Source organism: Boleophthalmus pectinirostris, unplaced genomic scaffold (assembly GCF_026225935.1).
Source record: "Boleophthalmus pectinirostris isolate CB_2022bp ecotype Guang Dong unplaced genomic scaffold, ASM2622593v1 HiC_scaffold_1, whole genome shotgun sequence".
Taxonomy (NCBI): Eukaryota; Metazoa; Chordata; class Actinopteri; order Gobiiformes; family Gobiidae; genus Boleophthalmus; species Boleophthalmus pectinirostris.
Genome location: NW_026570970.1, coordinates 1,395,786 through 1,423,285, shown reverse-complemented (window position 1 = coordinate 1,423,285; position 27,500 = coordinate 1,395,786). Strand labels below are relative to the sequence as shown.

General features: G+C 43.2%; 3 protein-coding genes across 3 annotated transcripts in view; 1 reads left to right on the top strand and 2 right to left on the bottom strand.

Annotated features, from left to right (window-relative positions):
• Positions 1-10,036, bottom strand: part of LOC110169110 (uncharacterized) — a 70,668-nt gene extending 60,632 nt beyond the window's left edge. Inside the window, exon 1 of the mRNA XM_055150631.1 lies at positions 9,793-10,036. The gene's annotated coding sequence lies outside the window, so the exon portion shown is untranslated. The remainder of the gene's footprint in view (positions 1-9,792) is intronic.
• On the top strand, positions 911-1,269 carry LOC129407934 (latent-transforming growth factor beta-binding protein 4-like; the record flags this gene model as incomplete). The annotated part of the gene is made up of 2 exons (XM_055150630.1): positions 911-952; positions 1,219-1,269. Coding segments are annotated over 2 exons (93 nt in total), but the record flags the coding sequence as incomplete, so codon positions are not given.
• Positions 10,037-15,883: 5,847 nt separating the features above from the next.
• The window catches only part of LOC110169109 (interleukin-1 receptor type 2), a 15,222-nt gene continuing 3,605 nt past the window's right edge, over positions 15,884-27,500 (bottom strand). The window contains exons 2-10 of the mRNA XM_055150615.1: positions 24,689-24,877; positions 23,844-24,204; positions 22,772-22,946; positions 22,422-22,578; positions 20,785-20,871; positions 20,220-20,285; positions 19,555-19,690; positions 18,429-18,574; positions 15,884-17,457 (exon numbers count right to left, since the gene is read on the bottom strand). Coding sequence (XP_055006590.1) covers positions 17,294-17,457; positions 18,429-18,574; positions 19,555-19,690; positions 20,220-20,285; positions 20,785-20,871; positions 22,422-22,578; positions 22,772-22,946; positions 23,844-24,204; positions 24,689-24,877 — 1,481 coding nt within the window. The 3' untranslated portion in view covers positions 15,884-17,293. The remainder of the gene's footprint in view (positions 17,458-18,428; positions 18,575-19,554; positions 19,691-20,219; positions 20,286-20,784; positions 20,872-22,421; positions 22,579-22,771; positions 22,947-23,843; positions 24,205-24,688; positions 24,878-27,500) is intronic.

Below are 27,500 nucleotides of genomic sequence, written 5' to 3'. Positions count from 1 at the left end.
AAGACCGAGACCGAGACCAAGACCAGGACCAAGACCAAGACCAAGACCAAGACCAAGACCAAGACCGAGACCAGGACCAAGACCGAGACCAGACCAAGACCAGGACCAAGACCAAGACCAAGACCAGGACCAGGACCAGGACCAAGACCAAGACCAGGACCAAGACCAAGACCAAGACCAGGACCGAGACCAGGACCAAGACCAAGACCGAGACCAAGACCAAGACCAGGACCAAGACCAGACCTGAAACTCTGCACCAGCTTCACCCTCCGTCTGCACCAGGACCAAGACCAGACCAGACCAAGACCAAGACCAAGACCAAGACCAGGACAAGACCAAGACCAGGACCAAGACCAGACCAGGACCAAGACCGAGACCAAGACCAAGACCAGACCAAGACCAAGACCAAGACCAGGACCAAGACCAAGACCGAGACCGAGACCAAGACCAAGACCAAGACCAAGGACCAAGACCAAGACCAAGACCAAGACCAGACCAAGACCAAGACCAGACCAGACCAAGACCAAGACCAGACCAGGACCAGACCAAGACCAAGACCAGGACCAAGACCAAGACCAAGACCAGGACCAAGACCAGGACCAAGACCAAGACCGAGACCAAGACCAAGACCAGGACCAAGACCAGACCTGAAACTCTGCACCAGCTTCACCCTCCGTCTGCACCAGGACCAAGACCGAGACCAGGAGACCAAGACCAAGACCAAGAAGACCAAGACCAAGACCAAGACCAAGACCAGGACCGACCAGACCAAGACCAGGACCAGACCAAGACCAAGACCAAGACCAGGACCAAGACCAAGACCAAGACCAGACCAGGACCAAGACCAGGACCAAGACCAGGACCAGAGACCAAGACCAGGACCAAGACCAGACCAAGACCAAGACCAAGACCAAGACCAGGACCAAGACCAAGACCAAGACCAAGACCAGAGACCAAGACCAAGACCAGGACCAAGACCAGACCTGAAACTCTGCACCAGCTTCACCCTCCGTCTGCACCAGGACCAAGACCGAGACCAGGACAAAGACCAAGACCAAGACCGAGACCAAGACCAGGACCAAGACCAAGACCAGACCAAGACCAAGACCAGGACCAGACCAAGACCAGACCAAGACCAAGACCAAGACCAGGACCAGGACCAAGACCAAGACCAGGACCAAGACCAAGACCAAGACCAAGACCAGGACCAGGACCAAGACCAGGACCAAGACCAGGACCAAGACCAGGACCAAGACCAAGACCAGACCAAGACCAAGACCAGGCAAGACCAAGACCAAGACCAAGACCAAGACCAAGACCAGGACCAAGACCAGACCTGAAACTCTGCACCAGCCTCACCCTTCGTCTGCACCAGGACCAAGACCAAGACCAGGACCAAGACCAACACCAACACCAAGACCAGGACCAAGACCAGACCTGAAACTCTGCACCAGCTTCACCCTCCGTCTGCACCAGAGCCAAGACCAAGACCAAGACCAAGACCAACACCAACACCAAGACCAGGACCAGGACCTTCACTGTCCAACAGGGGTCCCCCAAGGTAGCATTTTAGGACCTATTATATTCAGTTTATACATCAATGATCAGTGTCCAGCTTTGTGCTGGCGACGCTGTGATTTTTACACAGGCCAAAACTGTACAAGAAGCTTCAGAAAAGTTCACATCAGCCATGACTCATGTCCAAAAGTGGGTCAAGAATTCATGCTTGCAACTCAACATAAAGAAAACTGTCTGCATGATGTTCAGCAAAAAAACTACTGACCTACAGCGTCCAGTGTGTTTGTGGACGAGGTGGAACTCAGCCTCGTCAAAGAGTTTAAATCCCTGGGACTGACGCTGGACCCGACATTGACTTTTAAAGGTTGTATGGAGGATTTTATTTTATTTTTTATTTTTTTTCAAATTGTCAATGAAAGTTTAAAATACCATTACAGAGACGCAGCAGCTTTGTAATTATAATGACCAAAAAAAAAATAATGAAAATCTATCAACTGTGGACGTGTTGAGGACAGATAAACATCAGCCAATAGAAAACGAGGCTCCCTCATTTTCTATTGGCTGTTAGGTTGTCAATCAAACTCCCTAGTGTAACTGAGTCGTCGGCGCGCGGGGATTATGTGGTTTATGCAGCGGTTCTTAGAGGCTTTTTCAAACTGTCGCTTCCTCGCATTTCGCACAAAGTTTGTCGCGACGGCGGACGAGAATCCACGACCAGTTCGCCGCAAAAGAAAGTCCGTTTTTGAGGTCGCTGAAAGAAGAAGAGAAGAGGAAAAGGAGCGAAGACAAACTGAGGTGATTCTTGGAGATTCATTCCAGCGATGGTGCGAATGAAACAGACGAAGGGTCTAAAAACTGACGCGTCGGTCGATAAATTACCTCTAGACAGGAAACTTCAACAGTGATTCTGAACGAGCACAAGGACGGTCGCTGTATTTCTCTTTAAAAAATCCTCTATACAAACTTTAAGAAACACGTGAAGCGCCAAACAAAAACTGTTCATTTTAACATAGTGAATTTTAGACAAGTCAGATCTTTTATGACTTTACACGAATGTTTTTACTCCATGATTGTGTCTCATATAGAGACTCGCAGAACCACACGGTCACTCGCTGCTGGAACAAAACTCAAACCCATCGAATCACTTTTTAAAAAGCCATAAAAATATTGGACAAGAAACCATTCTCATTTCACCACCGCACTATTTTAGACAAGTATAATCTACTTCATTTTAATCATTTTATTGGTTTTAAATAGGGATGTTTTGTCTATAAAGTTTTGCATGGACTTGTCCCTCCTCCATTACAGGATTTAATTAAAGTAAAGACTGTGACGTCCACACAGACTCACACACTCACACAATGTGTGTCTAAGGCCACGTTCAGACTGCAGGGCTTAATGTTCAATTCTGATTTTTTTGTGAAATCTGATGTTTTTTCGAGGTCGTTCACATTTCCAGTTAAATGTGACTTGTATGTGACTCCAGTGTGAACATTAAACGGTCCAAAAGTGTCCCACATGTGACACTGGAGACACGACGACGTCAACCGCAGCGAGCGTCTCTGTGTTTACACAAGTTGAACAAACATGGACGCAGCATCGAGCACCTGGAGATTTTAAAGTTCCTCTCGTACCGGAGCCACAACATGAACAACTGACTTGTTTTAAGGAGGAGATTGAGAAGGAGAAGGAGCAGGTTTTTGGTGGTGGTGTTTTGTGGTGAGTGGAGATGTGCTTCACTTCAGTCACATGGATCATGAACAGTTTTCTCTACTTCAGTGCAGAATAGTGACGTTTGTGTCTTGTTGATGACGTGTAGGTGGATGAATGTGACCTGACTGTTCACACTCAAGTCACATGTTAAAGATCAGATATGGATCAGTTTCAGGAGCACAGATCCAAGGCTGCGTTCAGTCTGCACCTGAAGTGACCCAAATCCCATTTTTTGGCTTCTATGTTCCTGTATCCGATCTTTTAATGTCAGTCTGAACCACACAGATCCGAATTTTTCAAATGTGACCCAGGACCACTTGGATCTGTGCTCCTGAATCCGATACATATCTGATCTTTTGACATGTGACTTCAGTCTGAACGGCCAAAGTGCATCCATCCACCTACACGTCATCAACAAGCGACAAACGTCACTATTCTGCGCTGAAGCAGGCGGAAACTGGAACTGTAAAATCTCCAGGTGCTCAATGCTCACGACCATATTTGGACAACTTGTGTAAACACAGAGACGCTCGCTGCGGTTGACGTCGTCGTGTCTCCAGTGTCACATGTGGGACACTTTTGGACCGTTTAATGTTCACACTGGAGTCACATACAAGTCACATTTAACTGGAAATGTGAACGACCTCGAAAAAAAATCAGATTTCACAAAAAAAATCGGAATTGAGCGTTAAACCTGCAGACTGAACGTAGCCTAAGTGTCCTGGGTCATGTTTGAAAAAATCAGATCTGTGTGGTTCAGACATTAAAAGATCAAATACAGGAACATAGAGACAAAAAAATCAGATTTATGAACTTCAGGTGCATCTGAACGCAGCTTTAGTCAGAGGAACAACATTTTGGAACAATCTGTCACTGTCAATAAGAGAAACTCCAACTCTTGCCACCTTCAAGTCCAACTTAAAAGAGCGGCTAAAGAAAAACCAGACTTGTGGGCACTTTTAGTTTAGATTTGTTACTTGTTTTTGCTTTGTTTAAATTTGTGGTGTTTCCTGCCGAGGGACGACAGATGGAAATGAGCAGTTTTGCTCTAATCTGTCATATTTACACTGTGATGTTGGAGATGTTCATGAATCTGCACCGTCCCTGTTCAATAAAGAAATAAAACTTCACAATCGACAGTTTTTCACATGGGCCCATTTTTTTTTTGGATCTGGTTTGGTGTGATTATTGTGACGCTGCCCAGACTCAAGAGTTTTTCTTCTGACTCAGCGACGAAAAAGTGGAAAAAAATGTAAAAAAATGTGAGATTTGCTCAGAGTTCGGGCAGAATCCCAAACTCATCACCGTTTCCTCAAAAAAACACATTTACACGTCAGAAAAATACAGAAACTCATTCAGAAATGATCAGTCACCAGAAGAATCACCTCCAAAAATCTCTAAATCTTAAAGTCTCTCTCTCCCTTCTCTCTCTCTCTTCTTTCTCTCTCTCTCTCCCTCCTCTCTTTCTCCTTTTCTCTCTCTCTCTTCTTTCTCTCTCTCTCTCCCTTCTCTCTTTCTCCTTTTCTCTCTCTCTCTCCCTTTCCCTCTCTCTCTTCTTTCTCTCTCTCTCTCCCTTCTCTCGCTCTCCCTCTCTCTCCCTTCTCTCTTTCTCCCTTTCCCTCTCTCTCTTCTTTCTCCCTTTCTCTCTCTTTCCCTTCTCTCTCCCCCTTTCTTTCTCTCTCTCTCTCCCTCCTTTCTCTCCCTCTCCTCTCTCTCCCTTCTCTCTCTCCCTCTCCCTTTCTCTCGCTCTCCCTCTCTCTCTCCCTTTCTCTCTCTCTCTCCCTTCTTTTTCTCTCTCCCTTCTGTCTCTCTCTCTCTCCCTCCCTTCTCTCTCTCTCTTTCCTCTCTCTCCCTTCCTCTCTCTCTCTTTCTCCCTCTCCCTTTCTCTCTCTCTCTCCCTTTCTCTCCTTCTCTCTCTCTCCTTCCTCTCTCTCCCTCTCTCTCTCTCTTTCTCCCTCTCTCTTCTCTCTCTCTCTCTCCTTTCTCTCTCTTTCTCTCTCTCCGTTCTCTCTCTCTTTCTCATCGGGGATTTCTGAGGTTTTTGTGTTTTTCACTTGGAGAGAAAATAGACGAGAGGAAAAGATGAAGGAGAGGAAAGAGGAGAGGAAAGACGAGAGGAAAGACGAGAGGAAAGACTTGAGGCTCCGAGTCTAAAAATAAAAACCCGGAGAATAAAAGATGAAAATCCTGTGACGGTAAAAAGTGAAAAAAGAAAACAGGAAGAGTCCAGAGAAACAATGGATGAGTCACTTCAGACAGACGACAAGAAGAACAGGAGATGAGACGGAGGTGAAGAAGAGGAGAGAGAGAGGAGAGAGAGAGATGAGAGAGGAGAGAAACAGAGGATAGAGAGAGGGGGAGAGAGAGAGGAGAAAGACAGAAGAGAGGAGGGAGGAGAGAAAGAGAAGAGAAACAGAGGAGAGAAAGAAAGGACAGAAAGGAGAGGAGAGAGAGAGAGAGGGGGGAGGGAGGAGAGAAAGACGAGAGAAAAGAGAGAAGAGGAGAGAAAGAGGAGAAACAGAGGAGAAAGGGAGGAGAGGAGAAAACGAGGAGAGAGAGAGAGGAGAAAGAAAGGAAAGAGAAGAGAGCAGGAAGAAGAGAGACAGGGGAGAGAGAGGAGAAAGGAGAGAGAGAGAAGAGAAAGAAAGGAGAAAGAGAGGGGAGAGAGAACCGAGAAGAAAGAGGAGAGAAAGAGAGGAGAAAGGAGAGAGAGAGAGAGAAGAGACGCAGGAGAGAGAGCAGAGGAGAGGAGTGAGAGAAGAGAGTGAGGAGGGAAGAGAGGAGAGAAAGAAAGGACAGAAAGGAGAGGAGAGAGAGAAGAAAGAGAGAGGAGGGAGGAGAGAAAGAGAAGAAACAGAGGACAGAGAGAGAGGAGAGAGAGAAGAGAAAGAAAGGAGAGAGAGAAAGAGTGAAGAGAGTGGAGAGAAAGAGAGGAGAGAGTGAGGAGAGAGAGAGAAGAGAGAGAGTGAAGGAGAAAGAGGTGAGAAAGAGAGAAGAGAAAGAGGAGGGAGGAGAGAGAGAGAAAGAGGAGAGAAAAGAGGAGAAACAGAGGAGAGAAAGAAGAGAAGAGAGAAGAGAGAGAGAGTAAGGAGAGAGGAGAAAAGAAGTGAGAGAAAAAAAGAGAAAGAGTTTTCCTGATCCAAAAACCAGAACAGGACCAGAACCAGGACCAGACCAGACCAGGACCAGAACCAGAACCAGGACCAGGACCAGACCAGGACCAGACCAGGACCAGGACCAGAACCAGGACCAGGTCCAGACTTTCACTGACAAAACTTCTCCTAAACAGAAAAAAACTTGAAAAAGAAAAAGTCTCCTGATGTTTCCGCGTCTGAGGAGAAACATCATCACAGAAACACGTCACTGATTCATCTGGAATGTTCCACAGTGCAGCTTTAAAACCTCTTTATCTCCACGGAGACCGAACCAGACGCAGTCGCGGGTCAGATCTGTGGAGAGGCGTGCGGCTGTTTAAAGTCACACTGTGGAACATTCCAGACAGAACGACCACGTCTCCATAGAAACAAAACAGACGAAAAGTTACACAGTGAAGAAAAGTTCATTAGACCTGGTTTAGATCTGGTTTAGACCTGGTTTAGATCTGGTTTAGATCTGGTTTAGATCTGGTTTAGATCTGGTTTAGATCTGGTTTAGACCTGGTTTAGATCTGGTTTAGACCTGGTTTAGATCTGGTTTAGACCTGGTTTAGTCCTGGAGAACATGTTTAGATAGAAAGAAAGAAAGATAAATAGACAGATAAATAAATAATAAATAAATAAAATAAATAGATAAAAAAAAAAAAATAGACAGATAAATAAATAAATAGATAAATAAATAGACAGATAAATAAATAATAAATAAACATAAATAAATAAATAAAATAAATAGATAAAAAAATAAATAGACAGATAAATAAATAAATAAACAGATAAATAAATAGACAGATAAATAAATAAATAATAAATAGACAGATAAATAAATAGATAAATAAATAGATAGACAGATAAATAAATAAATACACAGATAAATAAATAATAAATAAACATAAATAAAATAAATAGATAAAAAAATAAATAGACAGATAAATAAATAAATAGATAGATAAATAAATAAACAGATAAATAAATAGACAGATAAATAAATAAATAGACAAATAAATAAATAAATAGATAGATAGATAAATAAATAATAAATAAACATAACTAAAATAAATAGATAAAAAATAAATAGACAGATAAATAAATAAATAAATAAATAGATAAATAAATAAATAGATAAATAAATAGACAGATAAATAAATAAATAGAGAGAAAGGAAGAAGTATAGACAGACAGATAGATGGACAGATGGATGGATGGACAGATAGATGGATGGATAGATAAATAGATAGATGGATGGATGGATAGATGGATGGACAGACAGCAGAATCAGTAAAGACGTGGTGAAGGCCTCAGCAGCAGCTCCAAGAACATCTGCTCCACATCTGCTCCACATCTGCTCCACATCTGCACACGAGCCGCACAAACCAAACCAAAAACAACAAAAAACTACTGGAACATTTACACACAAACACACACACACACAATCACACACACACACACACACATACACACACACAGATGTTGTAAATCACAGGTGTCAAACATACGGCCCGGGGGCCAGATCCGGCCCTCCAAGACCTTTAATCTGGCCCTCGGCTGATTTTCTACTCAAATATTTGAATGATATTTTCTATTAAAATCTTGTTAATTTTGTGTGGTGTTTATCACAGCAGCGTCTCCAGCGTCTCTGTACGTGGCCCCTCCCACCAGAGCAGCACAAATGAAGACTTGTCTCTTTCCAAACGCTCTTAAAGGACGATCGTTTTGACTGTTGACCGTGACACCCTCATCAGAAAAATGTCCAACATGAGAAAAGTGGAGCCGAGTGCAGGATTTTACAACAAAAATGGACTTATTCCTGTTTACAGACAAGTTCATGTTCAAACTTTGTGTTGAAATTGTATTTTTCTTCAAGTTTCAGGTTGTTCATAATATTATATTTTGTAAAAGAAAGAGTTCATCAATTTAAAAAAGATTTCTGTAATAGATTTGTGTTTCTCTGCACAAATATTTGAACTTCTTGTTATTTTTGGGGTTTATATGACATGAGTTTTCTGATCCGGACACTTTGGATCAAAGTTGGTTGGACAAGACCCCGGAACAAAATGAGTTTAACTCTCCTGGTGTAAATAAAAGGTGTGTAGATGAGTTCAACCTGGACTCTCTTGAATCTCTCTGTAAGTGGAAGTGTCGACCTTTTATCCTCTGAAGTAAAATCACAATGAAACACGTGAAAATGTCTAAAATAAAAAACTCTGAGATTCACTCCCACAGTGTTGATGTTTTGACTCTGGATCTGGACTCTGGTGTGAGGCTGAAACCTGAAGCTCTGAGGAGCTCCACAGTTTGTTTGAACGTCTGATGTTGTTTTGTTGCTCTCGTCTTTGTACATTCTTGTGTTTAGTGTTTCTGAAATACTTTGTGTTTTATTTTCTAAATTATTTGTTTTAGAAATAAACTCTGTGTTTGTGTGTGTGTGTGTGTGTGTGTGTGTGTGTGTGTGTGTGTGTGTGTGTGTGTGTGTGTGTGTGTGTGTGTGTGTGTGTGTGTGTGTGTGTGTGTGTGTGTGTGTGTGTGTGTGTGTGTGTGTGTGTGTGTGTGTGTGTGTCTGTGTGTGTGTGAGTGTGTGATTATTAATATTATTTTATTATATACAGAGTAGTTACACACACACACACACACACACACACACACAGACACACACACACACACACACACACACACACACACACACACACACACACACACAGACACACACACACACACACACACATACACACACACACACACACACACACACACACACACACACACACACACACACATACACACACACACACACACACACACACACACACACACACAGACACACACACAACACACACACACACACAGACACACACACACACACACACACACACACACACACACACACACACACACACACACACACAGACACACACACACACACACACACACACACACACACACACACACACACACACACACACACACACACACACACACACACAACACACAACACACACACACACACACACACACACACACACACACACACACACACACACACACACACACACACACACACACACACACACACACACACACACACACACACACACACACACACACACACACACACACACACACACACACACACACACACACACACACACACACACACACACACACACACATACACACACACACACACACACACACACACACACACACACACACACACACACACACACACGTACTCTCTAGATAAAACCTGCTACTTCACAAATAGTTCTGGTTTAGTCCTGGTTTAGTCCTGGTTTAGTCCGGGTCAGTTTTTGTTTAAATTGGCTCAAATCTCAGTTTTTGTTTAAATCGCGGCTCAAAAACAAAACGTGAGAATTTACGTCCGACTGAAGCGCACGTCGCGCGCACTCACCTGTCCTCGTGCAGCTCTCCACGGTCGGTCACGTGGTCACACCTGTGTGGTCCCGGAGAGCATCGCGGCTCCTTTACGACTCTTTCAGGGGCTCCTTCACGGCTCTTTGACGGCTCCTTCGCGGCTCCTTCGCGGCTCGTTGTGTCCGTGGGATCGCGCTCGTGACACTTCCTCCGCGGCGCGTTCTCGGCCCGTGGCGTAACTTCCTGACGCGCGGGGCTGTTGCGAAGCCGCTGCGGGGCGTGGGGCATGTGCGCGTGCGTGTGTGCGCGTGCGTGTCCTCGGGGTTGAGCAAGAGCCCGGGGGGGGGGGGAGGAGGAGGAGGAGACCCGTGGGAGAGGAGGAGGGAGGAGAGCCACAGGAGCCACAGGAGCCACAGGAGCCGGGACACGCGCTCCTCCTCCTCTTCTTCTTCTTCATCGCGCGTGAATATGGAGCGCGTGCGTGGAGCGTGCGTGTGTGTGTGTGAGGCGCGTGCGTGTGGCGCGTGTGTGGACATGTCCGCGGTTTGATGAAGTCGTTTTTGCGTCATGATCCGGAGTTACGCAGCAACAGAACCGAACAGAACCGAACAGAACCGGTCCAGACAAGATCCGAACTCAACAAACACAAAAACACAAAAACACAAGAAAACTCTGAGTCTGAGGAACAAACAGTGTTGTGGAGTAATAGATTACATGTACCGGAGTTATGTAATCAGAGTACAAATGATGAGTAACTGTATTCAGTTACAGTTACTGTTTCAGTGAGTGGTAATTGGATTACAGTTACTTTGTTGAAATAAATGGATTAAACAGAGGGATTTTACTGTTTTTACATTTCGGGATAAACCAGGTTTAAACCAGGACTAAACCAGTTCTAAATCCTGCTGTGTGGACGTGTTTCTTCGTCTTTTATCAATAATATTTTTAATTTGGTTCAGTAAAGTTTGGACTTTTTATTTTCTTTTATCAGACAAAACTTCTTATGTGAAGATTTCCTCGTCTTTGTTTCTCTACAGCAAATCAAGTAATCCAAAGTAATCAGATTACATTACTCACTTTAAGTAATTTAATGGATTCTGTTACAAACTACATTTTGGTGTGTGTAATCTGTAATCTGTAGGGGATTACATTTTAAAAGTAAACTTCCCAACACTGGGAACAACTGACACCAGAGACACAGAGACTCGGACACACGGCGCCCCCTGGTGGACACACGGTGAACACAACATCACGGTTTACAAAGATTTAAAACTCCAGATTTTTCGTCCCACTCGTTTCCCTCGTGACACAAACGGATCCAGCTGCATAAAAGTGAAATAAAATCAAACTCAATCTTTTTTTTTTAATACTTTCAATCAGCTCAGATCCTTTGTTTACTTTTATTTGGTCCAAACACATCAAGACATTATCAAACTTTTAAAACAATATTTTTAGATTATACGGGACATTTTAGGGGCAAAAGTAAAAAAAAAGTTTAAATGTAAAAACACAAAAAATGCAAAACTTTCTAAAACAAAAGTCCCGTCGTGACACAAACATAATTTATAAAAGTGCAATAAAATAAAACTCAATTAACTTTTTTTTTTTTTAATACATTCAACGACTCAAATCTAAATTTTCATGATTTTTTATTTATTTTTTTAGTCACACTCATACGTTTGTGACACAAACGGTTCAGGCTACATAAAAGTGCAATAAAATAAAACTGAATATAATGAATGAAATGAAATGAACGAATGAAAATAGAACTGAATTAACTTTTTTTTTTTAAATACTTTCAACAGCTTAAATCTTTTGTCTGCTTTTATTTGGTCCAAACATCAAGAAATCAACAAACTTTCATGAATATTTTTATTTATGGGACATTTTAGGTGCAAAAGTCACAATTTTTTACATGTAAAAACACAAAAACTACAAAATGTTCTGTCAGAAGTGGATTATTTGAGTTGATGTTCTTAGAGTCTCACACGTGTCAAACATTTATAACAACACTGATTTTGGGGCAAAAAAACAACAACAACAAACAGTTCCTGCTTTATAAAAGTGCTATAAAATAAAAATTAACACTTTTTTTTACTTTCAATGACTGAAATCTTTTGTTTAGTTGTTTTCTGTCCAAATCATCCAACTTCTGTGAATATTTTCAGGTAGGGCCATTTTATGAGCAAAAGTCACAATTTTTTAGACGTAAAAACACAAAAACTGCAACATTTTCTAAAATAAAAGTCTGAGGTGGATTATTTGAGTTGATGTTCTTAGAGTCTCATGTGTCAATCATTTATAACAACTGTGTTTTTGCAGCAGATTCATTTTTATCCCTTTTGCAAACACAGAACATTTCCTGCACTAATAAAGTCTTTTTGTGACTTTTCTAACACAAATTAAAATTCTCATTTGGATTTTACGCTTTGAAACCAAAACTCTGTCTGCAGAACAACATTTAAACTTGTAATTCACATTTGAGAGACTGAAAAGGCAAAATAAACTGGAACAGACACGACACGAGCCGTCAAACGTTTTAAAACACCCTGATTTTTCCACTTATTTATTGCAGCTCAAGTCGTGCAAATCCAATCGAAACGATTCAAAGGAAAAAACTGAACAGACACAGGTTTAAAAAAAAAGCTAAAAGAACAAAACCCAAGTCCAAGTTCTGCCAAAACCACCACAGGAAAAAAGAACAAGACGGTAAAGTTTGAAAACCTGCACAGTCCAGACTGAAGACTGAAGAGTGAAGCAACCGACAAGTGTCACACATTTATGGAAACTTCTGCCACAGACTCGGGAAGAACTTTCTCAACAATATTTGATTTGTGTTGTAAAAAGAACAAACCACGACTGTGTTCAGAATAAGTTTTGTTCAACAGTAAAAAAAACTGGAAAAAGTGTGGTTTTCTAAAACTTCTGACTGTCGTTTGTGGACATAAAACTGACACTTTTCATACGTTTTTCTGAGCATTAAACTGTTTTATTAAGTAAATCTTTATTTATATAACAATTTTCACAGACATTTTCTGTCCCCAAAGACACACAGACACACACACACACACACACACACACACACACACACACACACACACACACACACACACACACACTCACACACACACACACACACACACACACACACACACACACACACACACTCACACACACACACACACACACACACACACTCACACACACACACACACACACTCACACACACACACACACACACACACACACACACACACACACACACACCACTTTCATGTGTGTTCAATGTGTGTGAAGTGTCTTGCCTAAGGACACAATGATTGAATTGATTGTTTTTAACTGATCTTGACCATCAACTGTTCTGGACCTGGAGCAGGTTTTGGGTTGATGGAGGAGCTCGGAGTAGAGCCGCTGCTCCTCCACGTGGAGAGGAGCGTCTGAGGGGAGGACGTCTGTTCTGACGTCTCCTGGACGTGTCCCTCAGGAGGTGTTCATGTCCCACCAGGAGGAGGAGACCCAGGACACACTGGAGGGACCATGTCTCTGGACTGGACTGGGAACACCTCAGGTCCCACTGGAGGAGCTGGAGGAAGTGTCTGGGGTGAAGGAAGTCTGGGAGTCTCTGCTTAGACTGATGCCCCCGAGATCTGACCCTGGATAAGTGGAAGAAGATGGATGGATGAGGGAAACCATCCAGACACGGGGAGAAACATGCAAACTCCACACAGAAAGGACCAGAACCTTCTTGCTGTGAGGCATGAGTGCTAGACACTCAGCCACCATGCTGCCTTATTATCTCCATGAGTGTGATTGTGTGTGGAGGCCTCAGGTCTGTGGATCAGGTCACAGTTGAAGTTCTGCAGAGGTTCTGTCTGTGAGGAGCTTCTGGAGCTTCTGGAGCTTCTGGAGGTTCTGGAGGGTCTGGAGGTTCTGGAGGTTCTGGAGCTTCTGGAGCTTCTGGAGCTTCTGGAGCTTCTGGAGAGCTTCTGGAGGTTCTTCTGGAGGTTCTGGAGGTTCTGGAGGTTCTGGAGGCTTCTGGAGCTTCTGGAGCTTCTCGACTGACGCTCTGATGTCACTGAGACTTTTGTAGTTTCTCTCCTGGTCAGTGTCACAGATCCTCGAGACCAGAGTTTCACAAAGACTCAGACTCAGGTCTGCCGCAAGAGATTCTTTTTTTTTCGGTCCTGATCCGCGTGTAGATGTGTGATATTCACTTCTGACACATGAGGGCGCCAGAGAGTCAGTGGATCTTCTGCTCTGAGCCAGTTTCCTGCTGATAAAGTTGAGAAATGCAGCTTGTTTGTCCAAAAAGAGCAAAGGTCAAAGCTCTTCAGGATATTTATGGATCCTTTTATTGCTGCTTCAGTGTTTCTCACGGTTTAAAACTTGAGTAAAACTAAATGTTCAGAGACACACAACAATAAAATCTCCTCATCAATGTTTAATAATGAAAAAAATCCACCTTTATTTTTTTGATTTACAAATAATGTCGATTGACTCGGGTCACAGAGGTTTGAGACTTTTAAAATATGTTTAGAGAATCTACAGAGACACTGAGTGACAGAGAAGGATCTAGAATCACCTCTGTCAGACTCTGGACGCACCAGGTCGTCTCAGCCGAGTCTCAGTCGAGTCTCAGTCGAGTCAGATGGATCTGGATCTGGTTTGTGGAAGGAGGATCTGATGAAAATGTGTGGAGACAAAACTTCTGTGTGAACAAAGACGAACTTGAAGCTTTTGTGTCGTCGTCTGCAGCAGTTTTCCTCCTGAAAAAACTCGACTGAACAGAGAAGAAAAAGTGAAGACGCGACGACACTTTTGTTTCTTCTGTTCAGACGTCGTCGTATAAACCCAGACTGAGACTCGTGTGTTACACAGAAACAGAATCAGAACAAAAATATTTTTACAAAAACACAACCAATGAAACGTGGGATTTTGATTAGAATTTAAAGAAACTATAAAGACATTTTGACTAAAGCTGCGTTCAGTCTGCACCTGAAGTTTCCCAAATCTGATTTTTTGTCTCTATGTTTCTGTATCTGATCTTTTAATGTCTGAACCACACAGATGTGATGTTTTCACATGTGACCAGGACACTTGGATCTGTGCTCCTGAAACTGATCCATATCTGATCTTTAACATGTGACTTGAGTGTGAACAGTCAGGTCACATTCATCCACCTACACGTCATCAACAAGACACAAACGTCACTATTCTGCACTGAAGTAGAGAAAACTGTTCATGATCCATGTGACTGAAGTGAAGCACATCTCCACTCACCACAAAACACCACCACCAAAAACCTGCTCCTTCTCCTTCTCAATCTCCTCCTTAAAACAAGTCAGTTGTTCATGTTGTGGCTCCGGTACGAGAGGAACTTTAAAATCTCCAGGTGCTCGATGCTGCGTCCATGTTTGTTCAACTTGTGTAAACACAGAGACGCTCGCTGCGGTTGACGTCGTCGTGTCTCCAGTGTCACAGGCAGAGTTGGGAAGTTTACTTTTAAAATGTAATCCCCTACAGATTACAGATTACACACCCCAAAATGTAGTTTGTAACAGAATCCATTAAATTACTTAAAGTGAGTAATGTAATCTGATTACTTTGGATTACTTGATTTGCTGTAGAGAAACAAAGACGAGGAAATCTTCACATAAGAAGTTTTATCTGATAAAAGAAAATAAAAAGTCCAAACTTTACTGAACCAAATTAAAAATATTATTGATAGAAGAACGAAGAAACACGTCCACACAGCAGGATTTAGTCCTGGTTTAAGTTCCTGGTTTAGTCCTGGTTTAGTTCTGGTTTAGTCTGGTTTAGTTCTGGTTTAGTCCTGGTTTAGTTCTGGTTTAGTTCTGGTTTAGTTCTGGTTTAGTCCTGGTTTAGTCCTGGTTTAGTTCCTGGTTTAGTCCTGGTTTAGTTCTGGTTTAGTCCTGGTTTAGTCCTGGTTTAGTCCTGGTTTAGTTCTGGTTTAGTTCTGGTTTAGTTCTGGTTTAGTCTGGTTTAGTTCTGGTTTAGTTCTGGTTTAGTTCTGGTTTAGTTCTGGTTTACTCAGCTCTTTATCTGATATTTAGAAATTATTTTTATTTAATTATGAGTTAATAAAGTTCTGAAAAAAAAAAAAAATCTTGTCTTTTCTTCTTTTTTATTTTTCTTTTCATTTTTCACATTTATTATTATTATTATTTATCGGTTTAAATTTGATTATTTCACATTAGGAGGAAACGACATTAGAACAGATCAGAAAAAACAGCCTTTACAGGTCAGATCTGCGGAGAGGCGACCCCACTCCAGACAAAGACCAGGTGAGTTTAATGCCACACTGCGGGACATTCCAGAGGTCAGAGGCAAACGCACAAAAACACCACACAAAAACTCAACTCAAAACCTGAAAAAAAAAAAAAAACCCGATTTCATTTGCAGTAGTTTCGTTGGAGGGTGGCGCTCTGAAGGGGGAGTGACTCAGCAGAGGGAGGCGAGACTCAGAGCCACAAAAAGTCAAAAGAAAAAAATCTGAAAACGACGTGAAACTTTTTCAAAACAATAAAAGAAACAAGACGATTTCAATATGGTAAAATAAAACCTGATTCAGTCCTGAAATAGTCCTGGTTTAGTCCTGGTTTTCCTGGTTTAGTCCTGGTTTAGTCCTGGTTTAGACCTGGTTTAGTCCTGGTTTAGTCCTGGTTTAGACCTAGTTTAGTCCTGGTTAAGACTTGGTTTAGTCCTGGTTTAGACCTAGTTTAGTCCTGGTTTAGTCCTGGTTTAGACCTGGTTAAGACTTGGTTTGGTCCTGGTTAAGACTTGGTTTAGTCCTGGTTTAGTCCTGGTTTAGACCTGGTTAAGACTTGGTTTAGTTCTGGTTTAGTCCTGGTTTAGACCTGGTTTAGACCTGGTTTAGACCTAGTTTAGTCCTGGTTTAGTCCTGGTTTAGACCTGGTTAAGACTTGGTTTAGTCCTGGTTAAGACTTGGTTTAGTCCTGGTTTAGTCCTGGTTTAGTCCTGGTTTAGACCTGGTTAAGACTTGGTTTAGACCTGGTTTAGACCTGGTTTAGTCCTGGTTTAGACCTGGTTTAGACCTGGTTTAGACTTGGTTTAGACCTGGTTTAGTTCTGGTTTAGACCTGAGAGATTTTGGTGAAGTCCAGATTTAAGTTTACTTCAAATTTAGTCCATCTTAGATTTAGTTTAATCCAGGTTTAGTCCTGGTTTAGTCCTGGTTTAGTCCAGGTTTAGTCCAGGTTTAGTCCTGGTTTAGTCCTGGTTTAGGTTTAGTCCAGGTTTAGTCCTGGTTTAGTCCTGGTTTAGTCCTGGTTTAGTCCAGGTTTAGTCCAGGTTTCATGACATCAGAATGCTAACTGTAGGCCCTGGTCTGTCTGAAGTTCTGTTTTAAAACCCAAAGTCAAATACAACAATTTAAATAAAAAACAAAAAAACCAAACACATGATAAAAAAATAATAAAAATAAAATAAAAATAAAACACAATTCCACTTTTAAAACTCAGATTCCGTCTCGGTTTTTCCTCGTTTTTCTTGGTTCTTTCAGCCGAGGTCGGAGAAGGTGCTGTCCTGCCGGCTCGTCAGGGTGTAGTCCCGTTTGGTCCGGTTCCGCGAGGGTCTGAACAGGACCCAGAGGAACACGAAGACCACGGACAGGAGACAGAGCAGGGCCGCCCCTGTCACCAGCAGCCAGGTGTGAGTCGCGTCTGTGTGAGGGAGAGCAGCCAGTTTTACACAAGTCTGGACAAAACCTGTTCACAATTTATCTGTTTTGTTTTTGTGAGTCGATTTTTAAAGGTTCGATACGATGTTCTCTTCTCAAAAAACGGTCCTGTCTCGGTCTCGGTCTTTAAAAGTTTTGGTCTTTAAAAGTCTTGGTCTTGTCTCGGTCTTTAAAAGTCTGGGTCTTTAAAAGTCTGGGTCTTTAAGAGTCTCGGTCTTTAAAAGTCTGGGTCTTTAAAAGTCTGGGTCTTTAAAAGTCTCGGTCTTTAAAAGTCTCGGTCTTTAAAAGTCTCGGTCTTTAAAAGTCTCGGTCTTTAAAAGTCTCGGTCTTTAAAAGTCTCGGTCTTTAAAAGTCTCGGTCTTTAAAAGTCTCGGTCTTTAAAAGTCTTGGTCTTTAAAAGTCTCGGTCTTTAAAAGTCTCAGTCTCAGTCTTTAAAAGTCTCAGTCTTTAAAAGTCTCAGTCTCGGTCAGTTTCTTTAAAAGTCTGGGTCTTTAAAAGTCTGGGTCTTTAAAAGTCTGGGTCTTTAAAAGTCTTGATCTTTAAAAGTCTCGGTCTTTAAAAGTCTGGGTCTTTAAAAGTCTGGGTCTTTAAAAGTCTTGATCTTTAAAAGTCTTGATCTTTAAAAGTCTTGATCTTTAAAAGTCTCGGTCTTTAAAAGTCTCGGATCTTTAAAAGTCTCGGTCTTTAAAAGTCTCGGTCTTTAAAAGTCTCGGTCTTTAAAAGTCTCGGTGTTTAAAAGTCTGGGTCTTTAAAAGTCTCGGCCTTTAAAAGTCTTGATCTTTAAAAGTCTCATTCTTTAAAAGTCTGGGTCTTTAAAAGTCTCGGTCTTTAAAAGTCTGGGTCTTTAAAGTCTGGGTCTTTAAAAGTCTTGGTCTTTAAAAGTCTCGGTCTTTAAAAGTCTGGGTCTTGGTCTGAGGAGCAGAAATGTTCCGCAGTGGGGCTTTAGTGACTCACCCTCGGGCCGCAGACTCACGCCCACTTCCTGTCGTCCGCGCCGGTTTTGGGCGACGCACTTTAGCTCCGCCTCCGCGTCCCTCTCTCTCATCTCCATGACGACGAGGGGGAGCTCCACCTGACAGCGCCCCGAAGCCCCGCCCACCCTGGAACAAACACACACACGCCGTCAGAATGTTCCAGAGCGCGGCATTAAACACACCTGTCCCGCGGTTATGCATTTGTGTTCTCCACGGACGTAAATGAGTTTAATGCCAATGTGGATCAGAAAAGTTACACAGTGCATCTTTAAATCTGTGCACTGTTACGTGTTTAAAACAGTTAGAGCTTTTTCAAAATGTGAAGAAGAATCTGAATTTTGTTTTCTACGTTTTTTTGAAACCACAATAAATTAAAAAAAAAAAAGGTTCGGAATTGGCCCTAGTCAAGCTTCCGTCACAAAACTGGAAGATGTTTGGAAACAACTTCCTTTGGGCTCTGTCGGCGATAGGAACTCTGACAAAATATTGGAAAACTGAGAAAATGTCCCAGGTTTCTTCATCTAGAATTTGTTAAATTTAATAAAAAAATTAAAAAAAACTGTTGTGATTGTAGCGTTCTGTTATGTTCATCAGATCGACAGTTTTGATCAGCTTCCTGACGCCGAAGATGCGATGTCGGTAACTACACCAGAAGTGAAAACGTCTTCAGGTAAACGTGAACAGAACCTGTTTCATGTCCTCATGTTTTGTTTTCGAAACCGTCAGAGCTTCATCAAAATGTGCAAGAATTTGAATTTTGTTTTCTACATTTTTTGAAACCACAATAAATAAAAAAACAGGTTTGGAATTGGCTTTGTTCACACTTCCGTCACAAAACCGGCAGATGTTTGGAAACATGTGGATGACGACTTCCTTTGGACTCTGTCGGCGATAGGAACTCTGACAAAATCTCAGAAAAATGGCCTGGTTTTCTTCATCTAGAATTTATCGAATTTAATTAAAAAATTCTGTTCAGATCAACAGTTCCGATCAGCTTCCTGTGAGCGACAACGAAAAAGCGATGTCGGTAACTCTACCGGAAGTCGTCATCGCCGTGTTTCCGAACTTCTCGCGGCGAACGTGACCGGAGTGTTTCGTATCCTCACCTCCTGGCGCCGAGCAGAAATCTCCCGTTCAGGTGCGACGCCTCCAGCGACTCGCCGTTCACCTGCCACGTCACGTCCGTGGACTCGGCCGTCGCGCAGTCCACGAGCACCACGCAGAAGAGCTCCACCGCCGAGCCTACGACAGCGGCACACGGGAAAAAACAGGATTTAAACTCACAACCACAACATACACATTTCACAGGTCAATCATTTTGTCAGTTCTTGTTGAAATAACCTCAAATTTTCACAGAATGTTCAGAAACAGATGAAGATGTTTTATTTTTGTTGTGTTTTCAGGTTGAGTCGTTTTCTCCCAAACAGAATCATTTTGTGTCTTGAATCTGCTGCTCAAACTCACCATTTGGAAAAATTTCAACAAATGGAAAAACGAATTTGGACTTTCAACCAAAAATGTAAAAACGAAGAATCTGGAACCAACGTCGACATCAGAAGAGAAGCAAGAGGAAGGTCGTGAAAAACTCTCGAAGACCCAAGAGTTCGTAAGAAGAACAAGTTTGGAAACCCAGATTCCTCCAGTGAAAATTTGAGCTGATTTCAACAAGAACTGACAAAATTATTGGCCTGTGAAACGACGTCACATTTTTGGGGACAAAAAATAAACCTGAATCTGAACACGTGTGTGAGTTATTTTCTCGTAGATTTACCGTGAGGCGCCTCAAAAACCGTCCCGTCCGCTGGAGACACGATCATAGGAGGATCCCAGTCTGGAGCTGAAAACAAACACAAGGACATGTTTGAAATATGACCAGGATGCCCCGCCCCCTCCTGTCACCTGTCTGTCACCTGTCTGTCACCTGTCTGTCACCTGTCGGTCACCTGTCTGTCACCTGTCGGTCACCTGTCTGTCACCTGTCGGTCCCTGTCGGTCCCTGTCACCAGCCTCTCTTTGTTCTGTCACACTAAACTGACTCCTGTGAGATTTAAATCTTGTTCTATTTCTGTTTCCTCCTCAAAATTCGACCTGGAGTCGTGTTTGTTTCATTCACACGTTTGAGTAAATCTTTATTATTCGTCTGTCTTCATCTCCAAAGCTCCAGACGCTCTGTTCCACCTTGTGATGTCATGAGGAGGACGTTTTCAAGTCTTTAAATCACTTTTGTCTTGACTTATGGAACAATTTTCTACTTTTTCGCCCGTCCACTAATGTGTGCACTGTGTCTCCATGGCAACTGCTGAACACACACTTTAAGTGTAATTCTAGGGACTTACACATTTGTGTGGAGGTCGGCCAAGGGTCAGAGGTCACGGGGGGGTCAGAGGTCACGGGGAGGTCCGGCAGGAGGACACCAGGTTTTTCTGAACAAACAAAAACAGGAAATAAACATGAGAAATTAAGGTTTACTCCGCACCCTTAAAGCCTCAGGTCGGGGAGTTTAAAGCCTCAGGTCGGGGGTGTTTAAAGCCTCAGGTCGGGGTCTTTAAAGCCTCAGGTCATGGGTGTTTAAAGCCTCAGGTCAGGGGTATTTAAAGCCTCAGGTTGGGGTGTTTAAAGCCTCAGGTCGGGGTGTTTAAAGCCTCAGGTCGGGGAGTTTAAGGCCTCAGGTCGGGGGAGTTTAAGGCCTCAGGTCGTTGGCTCTTAAAGCCTCAGGTCGGGGGAGTTTAAAGCCTCAGGTCGTTGGTCTTTTAAAGCCTCAGGTCGTTGGCTCTTAAAGCCTCAGGTCGGGGTGTTTAAAGCCTCAGGTTGGGGAGTTTAAAGCCTCAGGTCGGGGTGTTTAAAAGCCTCAGTCAGGGTGTTTTAAAGCCTCAGGTCGGGGTTTTTAAAGCCTCAGGTCGGGGGTTTTAAAGCCTCAGGTCGGGTGTTTTAAAGCCTCAGGTCAGGGGTGTTTAAAGCCTCAGGTTGGGGTGTTTAAAGCCTCAGGTCGGGGTGTTTAAAGCCTCAGGTCGGGGGAGTTTAAAGCCTCAGGTCGGGGGTTTTAAAGCCTCAGGTCGGGGAGTTTAAAGCCTCAGGTCGTGTTTAAAGCCTCAGGTCGGGGTGTTTAAAGCCTCAGGTCGTTGGCTCTTAAAGCCTCAGGGGGTGTTTAAAGCCTCAGGTCGGGGTTTTTAAAGCCTCAGGTCGGGGTGTTTAAAGCCTCAGGTCGGGGTGTTTAAAGCCTCAGGTCGGGGGGTGTTTAAAGCCTCAGGTCGGGGGTGTTTAAAGCCTCAGGTTGGGAGTGTTTAAAGCCTCAGGTCGAGGGTTTTTAAAGCCTCAGGTCGGGGGAGTTTAAAGCCTCAGGTCGGGGTGTTTAAAGCCTCAGGTCGGGGGTGTTTAAAGCCTCAGGTCGGGGTGTTTAAAGCCTCAGGTCGGGGGTGTTTAAAGCCTCAGGTCAGGGTGTTTAAAGCCTCAGGTCGGGGGTGTTTAAAGCCTCAGGTCGGGGGTGTTTAAAGCCTCAGGTCAGGGTGTTTAAAGCCTCAGGTCAGGGTGTTTAAAGCCTCAGGTCGGGGTGTTTAAAGCCTCAGGTCGGGGTGTTTAAAGCCTCAGGTCGGGGGTGTTTAAAGCCTCAGGTCGGGGTGTTTAAAGCCTCAGGTCGGGGGTGTTTAAAGCCTCAGGTCGGGGTGTTTAAAGCCTCAGGTCGGGTGTTTAAAGCCTCAGGTCGGGGGTTTAAAGCTCAGGTCGGGGTTTAAAGCTCAGGTCGGGGTGTTTAAAGCCTCAGGTCGGGGTGTTTAAAGCCTCAGGTCGGGGTTTAAAGCCTCAGGGTGTTTAAAGCCTCAGGTCGGGGTGTTTAAAGCCTCAGGTCAGGGTGTTTTAAAGCCTCAGGTCGGGGGTGTTTAAAGCCTCAGGTCAGGTCGGGGTGTTTAAAGCCTCAGGTCGGGGGTGTTTAAAGCCTCAGGTCGGGGTGTTTAAAGCCTCAGGTCGGGGGGTGTCTGACCTCGTACGGCGAGCAGGACGGCGGCGCTCACTCCGTACTGTCGCTCCGTCAGCGTGACGGTGGCGCGGCAGCGGTACAGGCCCCCGTGGTCCCTGTGCACCGCCGAGATCTGCAGACGGCCCCCGGACGACACGAAGGGGCCCCGGGCTCCGGACACCTGCAGAGGAAGATTAATGCCGTACTGTGGAACATTCCAGACAAATCTACTTAAGTAAAAGTATTAAAGTTTAAAAATGTACTTCAAGAGTAAAAAGTAAAAGTATTTTGAAGAGGTTTTTTGATTCTCTGTAAATAAAATGAAGAGTAAGAAACAGAGACACACAGGGGACAGAGTGAGAGACGCGTCCCACCTTGTCCCAGTGGACGTGTGTCTCCGAGCGGTTGAAGCTGCTCAGGCCTGGACACCTGAAGGACACAGTTTCCCCCTCGGAGACGCTGATCCTGTACCACAGTTTATCCAAGTGCACGAGCGGAGACGAGTAAACCTGCAGAGACACACGACCGCGCACACACACGCTCTCTGTCCTACACACACACACACACACAGAGAACACACACAGAGACACACAGAGACACACACACACAGAGACACACACACACACACACACACACACACACAGAGCACACACACACAGAGACACACACACACAGAGACACACAGAGACACACAGAGACACACACACACAGAGACGCACACACACACACACACACACACACACACACACACACACACACACAGAGACGACACACACACAGAGACACACAGAGACACACACACACAGAGACGACACACACACACACACACACACACACAGACACACACAACACACACACAGACACACACACAGACATATATTATTATTCAGATTCCTTCTGTTGCTGTGTTCAGACTTTGGCGTCTCGTCTTTGACTCCGTGAACCAACAGGAGATAAATTCGGCTCGTTGGTTCTGGACGCCTCTGCGGTCGGTGAGTGTCGTGTTTTTCCGGTCGAGAGAGTGACTTTAGTGCAGGAGTGTGCAAAAATATCTAAATATCAATATATCGTCTGGTTTAATGTGATGATACAGTATCGATATCGTGTTCTACTGTATCGATATTTCACCAAGAGGAGTTTTTTGGTTTATTTTACTCAATGATTTAGTTCCAGCTCCAGTTTTGTTGTTTGTTCAGAGGAAGGAAACTCTTTTATGCGACACATTTGACATTTTCACTGTTTTGACGGTTTAAACCTTTGTGTTTCATATGAAGAAATGATTTAACAAAGACTTTTAGTGTCACAGACATGTTTTAGACTCAGTGTGTCGAGGTTTGTGTCGTATCGGTGACGTCTTGACGACACCAGCTCTGCTTTAGTGTTTTTATGACATAAACTCCTCCATCAACAAACCTGGAACATCTAAACCTGTCGACAGGGTCTCACCTGTACGTGCAGGTGTACGACCCCGAGTCCGACTCGTGAGCGGGGAGGAGCCACAGCTGCGGCCCCCGCTGCAGGACACGCCCCTCGGCGCCGTGGGCGGGGCTAGAGGTCGTGATGTGGGCGGGGCTGTCGGTGTACTCGGGGGCGGGGCTGTTGGCGTCATTGGTTGCAGGGCTGTTGGGGGCGGGGCTGGCGGTGGCGGAGTCGACGGCGCAGTCGGTCTTGGCGACGAGGACAGAGGCTCCAGACACAGACATGCCTCGGGCTTTAAGGACGCTGTGGAGGAACGGAAAGGACAGAATGACGGGCTCCCCCTCCACACGGAACAACTCCACCTCCGGAGACACGACCAGACACCCGTCTGCACCGACCGCCGACCGCCGACCAGACCCACGAGACAGAGACAGAGACAGAGACAGAGACAGAGACAGAGACAGAGACAGAGACAGAGACAGAGACAGAGACACAGAGACAGAGGACAGAGACAGAGACAGAGACAGAGACAGAGACAGAGACAGAGACAGAGACACAGAGACAGAGACAGAGACAGAGACAGAGACACAGAGACAGAGACAGAGACAGAGACAGAGACAGAGACACAGAGACAGAGACAGAGACACAGAGACAGAGACAGAGACAGAGACAGAGACAGAGACAGAGACAGAGACAGAGACAGAGACAGAGACAGAGACAGAGACAGAGACAGAGACAGAGACAGAGACAGAGACAGAGACAGAGACAGAGGAGACAGAGAGACAGAGGAGACAGATGTTTTACACGTTCTGTGGTTTATAATCTTTCAATTCTTCCTTTGTAAATATTCTCAGATCCAGCTGACGACTCACCTTCCACAGGCAGAGGCAGAGGCAGGCGGCAGGCAGGCGGCAGCGGAGCGGCAGGCAGGAGCGGCAGGCGGCAGGAGCGGCAGGAGCGGCAGGGGCGGCAGGGGCGGCAGGAGCGGCAGGAGCGACGGGCAGGTGGGGCATCCCACTGACGCACGAGGTCACAGACAACAACAGCCACAGCAGCTTCATCTGTACAAACACACGAAGAATGAAACAAGTGAAACATGGGAGGGCATCTGACATTAGTGGGTCATAGAATTTTATAGTATTTCTTAGTATTTCATAGTATTTATTAGTATTTCATATTATTTCATATTATTTATTAGTATTTTATATAATTTCATATTATTTATTAGTATTTATTAGTATTTTGACATTAGTAGTCATAGTATTTCTTAATATTTATATTTCATTATTATTTATTAGTATTTATATTATTTATTATTTATTGGATTTTCATATATTATTTATTAGTATTTATTAGTATTTCTGACATTAGTGAGTCATAGTATTTCTTAATACTTCATATTATTTCATATTACTTTTAAATTTCATATTATTTCATAATTATTTCATAGTAGTTCTTTGTATTTCTTAGTATTTTTTTGTATTTCTGACATTACTGGATCAGAGTATTTTTATTTGTAGCTAAATAAAAAAGAATAATAAAAAAAAAATACTGATAAAAACTATAAAAACAAAAATAATATTCAACAAATGCTGAAATCCTGAACGTGACGAAATATAAAACGTGGAATAATGAGTCACGTCTCGTTCCCTTTTCCACCACAAAAATAAAAAAGTAAATTTAAAGAGAAAACTCTCCTCATTTGTTACGACACTTTTGGAGCTTTGATTTGTGTCAGAATTTCCACGAGTGGCTGAGGAGGTTTCACTTCTGCTGCTGCAGGATTAAAAATAACTGACGTCGTCTTTCCCACCGACCTCAAATGTGTCACGCTCTCAGGGTCATTCCCCACGCCGACGCTGAACTCAAACACCAGCGCACGGAAAGATACGGAAAAAAAACAAAAAAAAAACCCCACAATAATAAAAACAAATAAATAAATAAATATATATATATATACATATATAAAGATAGATTCATTAATTAAAATAAAAAAAATAATAAGAATTATTTAAAAGATGCAATATAAATAAGAAATAATAAAAATAAAAATAGAAAATAAATAAAAATAATAAAAAAGATAGAGAAAGATAGACTAATTAATTAAAATAGAAAAAAATAAATGAAATAATAAATACAATACAAATAAAAAGTAATAAAAACTTAAAATTATGTAAATATAGATTAAGTTAGAAAAAAGAATAGAATATAAAATAAATAATAAAATAATACATCATAAATAAAATATTAAAATAAAATTAAAATGATAAATAATAAAAAATTATAATAAATTTTATATAGAGATTGATAAATTGATTAATCAAATAAAAAAAAAACAATACAGAAAATAAAAATAAACATTAATAGAATCATTTTTTAAAATTCAAAATATAGATAGATTAATTAAAATTGAGAAATGAATAAAAAAATATAGATCATTAATTAAAACTAAAGTCAATAAAATATAAATTAAATTAAAAATGAAAAATAGAATAAAATTGCTTGTATTGGTACGTTCAGTGTCCTAAATTGCATTTTTTTTATTTATTTATTTATTTTTTAAGCTTTTTCCCCCCCAAAACAAACACAGTAAGTTTAGTTTTGTTATTTGTTATTCGTTTAGTTTTTGTTTTTAGAATCATTTGGTCATTTGAAAATGTCAAGTTTCCTCCTGTGACCTTTAACTCTGATCGAATGTTTCCTCGTCAAAAACAGGTTCGTTTGTGAAGAGGAGACGGAGACGTTAGACCAGAGACGGAGACGTTAGTGCGTCTTCATGGAGACACGTTCTGAGACGATCCCAGTGTCTCCTGATTCACCAAAGAACCAAGTTTAAGACAAAAGTTTGACTCACCGCGTCCACAGAAGGTCCAGACGGGTCCAGGTGAGCTCGGGTAAGTCCAGATAAACACGGGGCTCCTCTGTGTCTCTGTGTGTCCTCTGTGTCCTCTGTGTCCTCTGTGTGTCCTGTGTCCTGTGTCCTGTGTGTGAGTGTGTGTCTCTGTCTCTGTATTTAAGGCGAGGGACAGTCTGCTCTCACCTCAGGGAAAATTCTCAGGTTTCTCAATTCTCAGCCCACTGTCCTCTGAGTGTGTGCGCAGAGGACACACTGGACACAGAGGACACAGAGGACACACTGGACACAGAGGACACAGAGGACACACTGGACACAGAGGACACAGGGGAGAGAGGGGACAGAGGACACACTGGACACAGAGGACACAGAGGACACACAGGACACAGAGGACACACTGGACACAGGACACAGAGGACACACTGGACACAGAGGACACAGAGGACACACAGGACACAGAGGACACACTGGACACAGAGGACACAGAGGACACACAGGACACAGAGGACACAGAGGACACACAGGACACAGAGGACACACAGGACACAGAGGACACAGAGGACACACAGGACACAGAGGACACAGAGGACACACAGGACACAGAGGACACACAGGACACAGAGGACACAGAGGACACACTGGACACAGAGGACACAGAGGACACACAGGACACAGAGGACACACTGGACACAGAGGACACAGAGGACACACTGGACACAGGACAGAGAGGAGAGAGGGGACAGAAGACACACAGGACACGGGGGGGGCAGAGGACAGAGGGACAGGGGATAGAAGACAGAGAGGACACACAGGACAGAGAGGACAGAGGG